Raw genomic sequence first — 11,609 nt, 5'->3', positions numbered from 1 at the left:
ATTTGAGCTCAACCATTGATGAGTTAAATATTACTCCCTCCGCCCCCCTCATTTGTTTACATTGGGGGACGGGAGCTCGGCACTCATTCTAATGCTCTCATAAAACGTAGTTTGATAAATTATTTTGAACTTTTTTTTCTTCTGAATGAAAATTTGATGTTTAAATTTTTATACAAAAAAGGAAAATTTCAAAAATAGGTTATAGAAACTATGTTTTATATGCGTCTTAAAATGCGTGTCGAGCAGTGTGAAAAAACTGTAAAGAAATGAGAAGGACAGAGGGAGTAGTTGATAGCCCCATTATTCTTCATCAGTTGATGCTTTGATTGACCGTTGATCTTCACTTCACCTGTTAGTTTACATGATTTAGAATATTTACAATTGATCACCCTAGATACACATCCATTAATTTGATAGAACAACTACATTATCAATTGATCAACTAAAGCCTATCAACTGCTAAAATTGAGATACTGCTAGTTCTGTTACAGTGCTACATCACTCGTTGATGGGCTGTCTGATAAATGAATATTATAATATGTATGACATCGGTTCATCAGCTACAATTCAATGAGAAAATATGATTTGAAAATAAACTAAGTGTTTTAACATATTATCAAGCATTCCATATTCGTAACAACTCTAATTTTTAAAATCTACTACACTAACTAAAATTATTCAAAAACATAAATAACTTATAAATCACCGTCATCAAAATAATTTGATAACTTAAACTTCCTCTCCATAATCTAAGGCTCTGTTCACTTCACCTGAATGGAATGAATTTGGACTGAATGGAATGGTCATTCCGGGCTGAATGAAAAATTGTGTTGTTTGGTTGGACTTATAATGAAATGGATAACTATCATTGACAAAAGCCAGTTGGACTTATAATGAAATGCAGTGTGACATTTTATTGATTTTATTGATATATTTATCAAATTAATTGGGCTACGGATTATATCTTATCACAGATTTTCTGATTTTTGGATTTTTGGTGTGACAGAGGAATAGATTTATGCATTGACATAAGTTGGCATACTTATCATAAATATAGCAGTTGAAAATTTTTCAGATTACTTAGGTACTCAGATTGTTAATATATAAGAGCATGCTCTGTAGATCGAAAAATATTTTCAGAATATTTTTGCATCCTATGATATCCTGTCTGTAGCATTTGATTTGCAGAATTAAGAATCATTTGAACTTAAATGTCACACTGTCAAGAAGTTTATTAACAGGGACGCTTAATAGATAATAAAACTGATTCTCTGTCTTCAATATTTACAGACATGGAATCAAATACTGATACTATCATGGACGTGGAAAGAGGTGCAGGGAGAAACAAAAAGAAGTGGTCAGAACAAGAAGATGAGAAATTGGTCGAGTCTCTTATAGAACTTGTGAACAATGGAGCATACAAAGCTGACAATGGTTTCAAGCCGTGATATCTTGGATTTTTGGAAAACTCATTGAGTGTCAAATTACCAACTTCAGGTCTCAAGGGGAAGCCACGTAGCGAGTCTCGAATAAAAACTCTCAAAAAAGGTTTTAATATAGTTTATGACTTAAGATATGGAAGCACATCACGTTTTGGCTAGAATTCTGAAAATCAACTGGTCACGGCATTAAGAGATGTATAGGCTGAATATGCCAAGGTAAATTTCTGTTTTACTCTTAATTCCGTGCCTTGACCATGCGTGAGCTTATGAAATTACCATGTTTTGCATTTTGTTTTTATTATGTTGATCTACACACAGTAAATACCTTGTTATCCAGCCTAAGTAACAACTTGGAACCTGATGTCTTTTACATATGATTGTTCTTTTAGCGCAACCTATCTGATGATACAATACTTAAATTCTCCAGTTCAATATAAACTGTATTTTGCAACAAATTCAAATATCCACTGTGTGTTCGATATGTATTAGGTAGAGCTAATGTGCTGTTGAGCATTGTTTTCTGTTTTCTAAACAACATATTCATATATTTTTTTTTCTGTTTTTAAAAGTTATTTTCTAATAAATGTTTATAAAAATATGACCTGACACCACATTTATAAAATTGGCCACTGGAAGTCTTTTAAAACAACCAACTTTCTGGATGTGCCATTATCATTTAAAAAATCCTATACCCAAGTTGTCATGCATCAAGTATGTCCCAGAAAGTATACAATTAGAAAATCCTCCTAAATTTTGGACCCATGAAATTAATAAAGGAGTTATGAAATTGCTTATCAGAGTACTCCTCATGCTTCATAGCTTTTTCAGCGATGTAAGATCCGTCACTTGGACTGAAACTAATGTTCCTAAACATAACTATATTGAATTGATTGTGTGCGGCAGCAGAAAAAGGAATATTGACTTAGGGGTCATTTGGCAAATATGAATGAATTACATCTGATTGATTAATATATCTGAATAATATGAATCAATAAAATATCTGAATGATGAAAAATAAATATTTTTTGGCATATAAACTTTTATAGTGTCTAAATGATGTTTTTTTCCTTAATTTTGTTATTTAAATAGAAAAATTTGTTTGAGCTCATGTGTAAATGTCCTTCAACTATTTTTTCAAGGGGTCCTTCAACTATTATTATTATTATTATTATTATTATTATTATTATTATTATTATTATTATTATGCTATTATATAGATATGATAATTACTACATAAATTTTAAAAAAAATGTTATAAGAGGACTTTATCAAATAAATTAATAAATAATAAAAATAATATTTTAAGACTTCATGGCTCATGCAAATTATATATAAGATATAGCTAATTCATAAATTATTTTAAAAAAAATCAGGACAGTATACATGGCTATTGGCTACACCAAAAGTATGTGGCTATACATTAATCTGCGTGACTGCTGAATTGATAATTCAAGATTTCAAACTGGAACGGCTCAGCAACATATGATTCGCTCAGCACTAAAACAAAAGCTTGCCAAATGAAATGAATCGCCTTGATCAGTCAGTTAAGCTCAATAAGCAGTCATTCAGAAGAAAATAAATGGGGATTTACTTTCTCTCTAGCTATACAAGAATCTTCATATTTCTACTTACCGAACTTATAACAGTTTACATCCTGCTTATTTACATATCATCCACTTCTCTGTCTATGTGTTTTCTTAATGCATGTTGCCTGGCATATGAAATTGGAATATTTGCATGTTCATCATTCTTTATATTAATGTGGTATCTTTAACTAATGGTTGCAGCCTCATGCTGGGGTTTTCAAATGGAGAAGCACACCATTTTCGTTTTTTGATGATCTTGCAATCATCTTTGGCAAAGATAGAGCAACTAGTCATAATGCTGAAAGTGCAATGGAGACGGAAGAAAATATTAATCTAGAAGAAGCTGCTCAAGGAAGGAATGATGATTCGAGTATGCAAGCATCTGATGAGTCTACTTCTAGAAGGAGTTCAAAGAAGAAAATTTTTGATGCTGAACAAATGGCTGAAGTGATGTATAATGCTTCTAAAATGATAACGGCTGAGTTTGCAAATTCAACTAAGGTGATGGCAGCTGAATTTGCGAGTTCCACCAAGTTGTTGATTGCTGCGGAAACTGATAGGTCGGAGAAAAAAGAAAAGCTTATGGACGAGTTGTCGAAGATCTTTGACATTGATGTTGTGCAAAGGTTCAAAGCTGCAAAGAAGATAGCTGATAGTGAAAATTTGTTGGTATTATTTTTTGGAGCATCGGATGTAGAAACAACTTGTGGATGCTATACTTGCCGGTGAAATATAAGCATTATTGCACTTATTTATAAACTTATGAATATTTCGAGACTCGTCGATTGTTATTTTGTACTTATTTGATGAAGTTCAATTTAAAATTTTGTATCATTTTGCCTCTACTTAATTGCATTTATTTTTGTCGATTGAATTTTTTTCTTCAAAAAACTAACAATCGGGTTTTACAATGATTAAATTAAATATGACTTCCATTATAATTAAATTAAAAATTGAGGAGTACTTTAGAAAAGAGCTTAAAATAAATATTAATAAAATAATCTTAAAAAAAAATCTTGACTAATTTCATTTCATTCCATCCTAAATATTTGAACAAGGGAATGGAATGACCATTCCTTTCCCATTCCATTACTTTACCCATTCCATTCCGGCATCATTCCATTCTTGCGAGTGAACACAACGTAATTCTTTAATGTAAATAATAAATTCACTTATTTTGTGTTTTTGTGGCTGTGCTTACAAGCTCAGCTTTTGAACTTATAATTTAAATTTAGTTTATTCATACCGTTTGTGTAATGGACTTTTAAGTCAATTTTCGACTTATGAGTCAGAAAGAAGTTGAAAATTTTGTTTTTAATGATTTTTTTCATTTTTGATTTTTTTTTTTACAAATATGTAATAAACTTATATAAAGTTCACGGCTGGTAACTTATATTAAGCAAATGGACCCTGTGCTGTGCTACATTTAAATGAGAAGAAAAAGCAAATTACTAATCAATAAAAACGAAGGGGAAATGAGTTCTTGTTCCTGCTTCTTATCCAGATATCTTACCACCAATTATCCAATCCATCACATAAAATTTCCTACAACGCTGATATCTTTGAGCCCAAATTCTCGTTTTGTAACTTGCTCTCTTTCCAAGAAAATCTCTCTGTCAGGTTACTTCTCTTCTTTTTCTAGTGGTTTACAGAGAATCAGAGAAGGTTTTGTTTTGCATTTTGTATTGTAATGTGAATTTTGCTGATTTTTTGTTTACAGAATCATTTTTATGAATACCCAGAAATTATAATTCTGTTCTTGTTGTGCTTAATTAAAGTCTTGATTTTTACCCTCCAAAAAGTTTCTGTAAAATGTCCAGTATGCGCTTCTATATTTATAATAGTTCCTTGATAGTAATGTAATTGGATTGGTTTTAACTTTTAACAGTATTATTCATCACCTCATTTTTTTGAGTTGCACGTTTTGTGGTCAATATTTGAAATTATTAACTTGAAATGCAGTAGTTTCGTGGAATGGTTTAAAAGCTTATTTTTGTAGCATAATAGCAGGAAACAGGAGATTTTACGGATTTTATAAAATAAACTTTAACTAAACGCGAAGAGTGCATTCTGTACTGGCATCGTCTCACTTACCTTAGTTTCCTCTATGTAGTTGCTGAAGTTGAAGAAGATGATGTTTTGCATGATTTCATTAAAGATAGAGCGATGAATGGAGATTTTATTACCCAAGTTACTGATAGTCTCTGGCTGAGGGATGCAAAAGATATTCTTAATGCTGAAACTGGGCTGCAGCCTGACTCGTCTCAAATATCTAAGGAGGTCTGGAACTATCGTACATTATACATTGGTTGGCTTCACCTACTATTGAGTATTCACAAATGACTGCATTTTCTTGGCTTCGAGTTCAACTTGATAGAAGTCGGTGCTAGATGGGGTTAGGCTGAATAATTTTCCTGTTTTCTTTGTTTCCTTGGCAACAAGTGTGAATGTTATAAAGTTATATTGGATTGAATGAATGAAGAGAAGAAATTTTCCATGAAATAAGTGTTACGCTTTCAGCTTGCTTAAAGCATGTCCAATGATTGAGATAAATTTTTTTTTTTTTTTTGTGAAGGAACAAGATATTGAGTAGTCCATTCGTAAAATCGGAATTATTGATACCTTTCTTCTTCTCTTCACAACTTAGAATAGATGTACTGCTTTTAGCATCAAAAAGTCAATTTTGGTACTAAAATATAGAACAAACTGTTGCATTGTTCTATTTTAGCACAAGATATAGAACACCATTGGAGTGGTGAATTTTATTTTTTGTTCTACAATATAGATATAGAACAAGATAGTACACACCATTGGACCTGCCTTAGTTACACTAAGCATTTAACAGTTGCATTACCTTTTAATTAAAGGGCAGTTTAATGTGAAACTATACACGATTATTGCCAAGCTCTTGCTTTTGTGCATTCGGGGCATGTCTTACATGCTTAAAGGTCAATATATCTTTACCCAAATCACTTGGTGTATGATGCTATAGAATCTTCAAACTTCTGTAATCTTGTGATTGTTTTTCATATTACACATGGAACACATATGGGGTCGAAATGTTGTGTCTTTGAATCTAATCTTGTCGTTATCATGCTTTCGGATAGTACTTATAAAACAAGAAAAAAGAATTTGGGTAATTTGGCTGTTGACAAAATAGAGGTTGAGCTAAAATTGATTTCTTATGTGCTTCAGTAATGTTCTCTTGTTCATCTTGTAAATGCTGATTGATTCTAATTCTACAGTCCATAGATGAGGAAAGTGAGGGTGGGTTCTTAAAACTGAAAAGAACCACTGAGTGGCTTCTCGGTGACAACACTGCACCAGTCAATAAGAAAGTGATGATTGAGGTAAGATTTTATATGATTGTCAGTCTTTGTACTTTTGTGTTCTCTTAATTGTTTTTTATGCTCTCATTACTGAATAGATGTTATTCACTTGTTTTCCTAAAATCTGTGTTGCTTGGACTCTTCCAAAAACCCTGCCGTACCCGTGTCTACAGGACACGACACCGACACCGACACTTGGATCCGGATCCTAATACCATCTGGAAAATGGACACTTCATCTTAGACGATATATAATAACCTATCTCTAATTATTTGTTTTACAGTACAATTTAACCCTTAAACTTTTGACATTGTCCCTATTATAAATTTATATATATAATAAATATTACTATATTAGTTTACCCTTCTTTTTCAAAAGTCTATATAGTATTTTATATAAAATAATAGATATTTATTTATAAAAAGTATCATATTATCTGAAAAATAATATTTGTCGTGTCCAAATCCAAGTGTCGGATCCTTATAAAACGTGTCCACGAGTCTTTGATTTTAGAACTCAAAGAATCGGACACTTTGATATGTGTCCGTGTCGGATCCTTCTAAAAGAGTCCGAGCATCATAGCCTAAAATATGACAGCAGTATAAGCTTTTAGCCTGCGAAGACACTTATGCTTTTAGTCATGAAACAGAAATTCCAGAATGACAAAGAAAGAAGAAAGAGACTGAACCTTCTCAAATACGAAGCTGTATGTCATGATCTGAACCCTACCTCTTCTTTACTTGCATTTTTCATTTTCAACTTCGCTGCCCTCACCCCCCCTCTCTCCCTTAAAGTTCTACCATTGCATGATTAGCCCAATCAATGAGTATGCATTGGTTTAATAATATCTGATCTACTGTTCTGAGATATGTTGAATAGTTAATATAGTCTTCTATTACTAGATTCTCAAAATAAAAGATAGGCTACTAATATGGGCGGACCTATAGTGCTCCTATAGAATAATGATGTGTGCTCCGTGAAAACTGTTATATATACAAAAACTAATAATATTATAAGTAAAAATGGGAAAAAAATAATCTAATGTGTTGATTTATTTTTAGTAATGAAATCTTGAGAAAAAAATTCAGAATATATGTTAAATAAGATATTTGTTAATTAATTTATATTTATTTATGTAACTTAATTTATATAGTGCCCCCACTAAAAATTTCTTAGGTCCGCCACTAGTTGGGTGAGGGTTGAAATATGTTGAACCCCAACTCAACCAATTTATTCGGTTTTTTGTAAGAACAAAACTATTTATTTATCGGTTTCAAATGATTTGGATTATTCGGCCCAGATGAGGGTCGATTTGGATTGGGTTATGCGGGTCTGTCTATAAAGTGTTGTTTCATAAAATATTTTTCAAATTTTTTTTTTGAAGAAAAATTTAAATATTAAATTTTTATTCAAAATGAAAATGAAATTAGAGTAATATATGAAACTATACTTTATAGGAGCCTTAAAATGCGTACCGAGCCCTCCCTCCCAATTGTTTAGGAGGGACGGAGGGAGTAATTGCTAGTATTTTATTTTAAACTCTCTGTTTTTGCTTACTATAAGTAAGTTATTATATTCTTTAAGTACTTGTGGTCATGGTCAATTTATCTTTTGGTGAATAATATTAGTCTGTTATCTTGTTATAGTTTGGTGGATATTACTTGTTGAATCAAACTCTGTTATTGGTACTTGTTTTTATTCATGTTATGTATATGTTACTGATATAATATGTGCTTCACACTAGCCTTTGGAATGCCTAGTTGCCTATGTGTCCAGGCAGTCTGCTGGAACTGCAACTTGCCTTACGATCCTGATATCCTTAATACCCGGCAATTTTAAATGCTTATCCCTCTTCCATTAAATTTCTGACTCACTCTGGAGTAGAAGCGTATATACTACAGTTGTCTATCTATAATCTCATCACACTATGAAACAAATAGATTAAATCTATTCCATACTTTGTATCTCCTTGCAAACTTATATGCTTCTTCAACCTAGCAGAAAATAACTTATTCAACATGCAACTGAAAATTTTATGAACTTTTTAATGCAGCTTAAGAAGGAATTGCTTCTATTGACAGTAGGAATTGGAACCGCATGTAGTGGATACTGTTTGATAGCTTTATCATTCCAGGTAATGCATACTTGAGAGGTTAATATATACTTTCTCTGTCACTCTCTCCTTCCAATACAAAATCTTTAAAGACTTTTCCAAGCGTGCTATTTCCAATGTTTGACTAATTCATATATACAAATAACTCAACTCAATTTAATGCATTTATTGGGTGAACAAATAAACAACGTATCCAACTAACTCTTTCTTAATATGCGTAACTTTTCAAAATTGAATGTAAAAGGGGACGGAGGAGTATAGGTTTTCTCTTTGTGCAGACACTCTTTGAAGTTACAAAAAAAGATGTTTGGCACATAGCTTTGTGTCAAATGTATGTTGTTGCATTCTGAACTGTCATTGTTGGAACATAGAGTTATTTGGATGCTTAATTTTTACCTCTTCATAAGCCGCGAAACTCTCGCTGAACTCAAAAGGTTCACATATAATGTTGGTGAATCCTAGTTTACAAGCAAAACACATTAGAAGTAAGCTAGAATCTAATCGCCCCTTTAACATAAAGTTTGGTCATTAATTGTACACCTGCCTATAAGTTCCAATTTCAAAAACTCATAACCCTTAGTGTTTTACTCAATGTTTCAATCATCTCACCATAATCAGTAGGAACTTCGATACTTTTGACATTTATGACTCTTCTAGACAGCTGTTTGCAACTTTTTTCTTGTGATGTTCCAAGTAAAAAACTGGAGAGTTGTTGAAGCTGAAAAAGAATTTTTTTTTTGATAGTTATTGATAATATTAGATATAGCACTAAAGTTCTAGGGGATCAGATTGATCTCAAGTTGTATAGAACAATCATGAAAGTTTTATAGATGATTTGGGTTCAAGTTTATGAAGCAAATAAATGAAGATACAAGTCCTTATTTTCGTTGTGTGCCACTGTTAAAGATTTTTACTTTCCACCACTGCACAATAAAATAAAAATAGCAACATGCCTTTTGGTACAATTAGTGTTATGTTTGGTGTAAACTGTTAAGGTCTTTTGATGCCCACAACCTCGTTTTGTTTAGCTGCCCGTCAGGATCTGAGTTTTGTGTTTCTTATGTTAGATTGTTTTTGTAATTTTTTATGGTTATGTACTAGAAATTGCCGGAATCAGTTAAAAAGTTGAAATATAACAGCTTAGAGATAGATTCAGAGAGATAGTGGCAGAATTAAAGTTAATAGTTAAATTGTAACTGATATAAGTGTAATCAAGTGCTTTGACTATTAACTACTTCTTTATTTCATGTACAACTCCCCAGGCTGCTGTGAGTTATGCTACTGGAGTTCTTTTCAGGTTAGCTATGTAATATGAACATCATGATACAAATCGTCTATATAGAGAAAGTTTACTTTGAATGCTTGACAGTGTTAAAAGACATCAAATTTCAGATTTTTTTGAAGTGGCTTCAGTAGTATACTGTAATTTGGATTGTCCCAGTAAATGATGAAATTTGTTTTTTGTTTTGTTTTGTGTGATACTAGATACTTCAGTTCGCCATCTTGTAGAACAAGTTCCCATTACTTATTAATGTTGTGATAAGGGAGCATATTGTTGTATGAGGTTTAGTATTTCTTTAGTTGATTTCTGTACTGGTTTTTTTAATTAGGAGCAAAACAGTTGCATGATCTGTTCCATATTACGAAACAATGGACTAGCATCAGATTTGAGAGTGCTGTGTGGGCTTCTTTTTGACCAATAAATGGATATGGATTGATGCTGCTTAAAACTAGCTTGCCGCTCAAACATTATTTTCTCTCCTTTTCTAAATAACCAAAAGTCCAAAATATGAAAGAGAGTATAATTTATAAATCTCCCCAAGTTTAAGTTCTGACTCCTGTAGCTACTCGAATGAACTTACTTTGGGCAAAACATGCAGGTGATATATGCTGTAGTGCGTCAGAGGGCTCATCTGACCTGCTTTAGTGTGTGTGTGTTTCTTGATCTTTTTTTTGAATAAATAGAAAGTAAACTCTTTGAATCTGCTGCTGTGCCACAATTGACTGGACATGTTATTCTTATCTTCTAAATGCAGTTGCTTGTATCTTCAACTTCTATGTCAACGTGCAGACAAAATTTCCCAAGATGAAGTTCCTCAAATTTTCCGGCAAAAGAAGACAAAGAAGTACTACTAAACTTATGTTATCTGTGTGTATCACATAATCTTACCTAATCTTTAAAGCAAGCTAATTTCATCTTCTATATCAGAATTGGAATAAGAAGCCAAGACCTGGAAGATTCCTTCGAAAAGTTTATCAAGGGCAGTAGCATTGCTCTTTCATCACCACGGCTTGTTATCCCTGCTGTAATATATGGATTATGGGGTCTTTCTCAGCATTTCACAAAAGATATATTTGATTTCCAGGTACTACTCGATGCTACATAATATATCACAACTACATGCCAGGACTTTCCGATGCCCAAACCACGTGTAGAATAAAGCAATTATATCTTCTTATAGTTCGTTGGTTTTAAACTGTATGCAGCTTGTGCCAGCAATGGTTGGAATATTTGCTTATAAAGCTGCAGCTCTAGTTCAAGTTTATAGGGACAATGAAGATCTGCAATTAATTTTTCCAGAGGATAACGAATAGTATACCGACACAAACTACGAAAGTAATTCAAGAACTCTTTCCAAAATCAGTTGAAGATGCAGACATATGACTACTATACCAATTTTTGTGGACCTGATGGTATTTAAAGGCATCAACTTATCTGTTGTGTAATTATCTGTTGCATGTGCTCTGTGGACAAGGGAATCTAGGCAAAACATCTCCGATCTACACATCCTTGTGCTTACTGTTTTCAATCGAAATAGATTCTTTGAAGCGAGTTTCTATAATTGTTTTAATTTAATCTATACTTTGTTGATTTATATTCGGATTCATCTCCTTCCCAATTCAAGTATACTTGTATACATATATGTGGGTGTTTTTGATATTTTAATATTTGTATTTTGATGTATATATTCATATATCATTTTGTGTAGTTAATTTTATATGAGCTTTTAGATATTAATGATCATATATTGTTTTATTGTTTTGTCTTCCTGCTGGTGTTTTGATATGTTTTTCCGTGTAAACTAAATTTCTTTGTGTTTTGTCAGTGTTTTGTGTCTGTATGAGTTCTTTCTACATA

General features: G+C 32.2%; 1 protein-coding gene across 2 annotated transcripts; it reads left to right on the top strand.

Moving 5' to 3' along the window:
- The first annotated feature begins 4,446 nt into the window (after positions 1 to 4,446).
- On the top strand, positions 4,447 to 11,489 carry LOC108224661 (uncharacterized). Of its 2 annotated transcripts, XM_017399346.2 has the most exons (9): positions 4,448 to 4,648; positions 5,142 to 5,308; positions 6,274 to 6,378; positions 7,007 to 7,063; positions 8,411 to 8,491; positions 9,733 to 9,767; positions 10,507 to 10,596; positions 10,680 to 10,836; positions 10,958 to 11,489. In XM_017399346.2, the coding sequence occupies exons 1-9, from the start codon at positions 4,459 to 4,461 to the stop codon at positions 11,063 to 11,065; spliced, it is 990 nt and encodes a 329-aa protein (XP_017254835.1). In that variant the 5' UTR covers positions 4,448 to 4,458; the 3' UTR covers positions 11,066 to 11,489. The 2 variants fall into 2 exon arrangements, with proteins under 2 accessions (XP_017254836.1, XP_017254835.1); XM_017399347.2 differs by lacking the exon at positions 7,007 to 7,063 and having other exon boundaries at positions 4,447 to 4,648; positions 10,958 to 11,215.
- The last annotated feature ends 120 nt before the right edge of the window (positions 11,490 to 11,609 follow it).

The sequence above is a fragment of the Daucus carota genome, chromosome 6 (genome assembly GCF_001625215.2).
Source record: "Daucus carota subsp. sativus chromosome 6, DH1 v3.0, whole genome shotgun sequence".
In the NCBI taxonomy this organism is placed as follows: Eukaryota; Viridiplantae; Streptophyta; class Magnoliopsida; order Apiales; family Apiaceae; genus Daucus; species Daucus carota.
The sequence above is the reverse complement of the archived record's forward strand: the minus strand, read 5'-3'. Positions and strand labels throughout refer to the sequence as shown.

Excerpts from the sequence above, each read along its gene's own strand:
- LOC108224661 (XM_017399346.2), top strand. The coding sequence starts at position 4,459 with ATGAGAAGAAAAAGCAAATTACTAATCAATAAAAACGAAGGGGAAATG. Across the intron at positions 4,649-5,141 it reads CAAGAAAATCTCTCTGTCAG|TTGCTGAAGTTGAAGAAGAT; the intron begins GTTACTTCTCTT and ends TCCTCTATGTAG. Across the intron at positions 9,768-10,506 it reads GCTACTGGAGTTCTTTTCAG|TTGCTTGTATCTTCAACTTC; the intron begins GTTAGCTATGTA and ends TTCTAAATGCAG.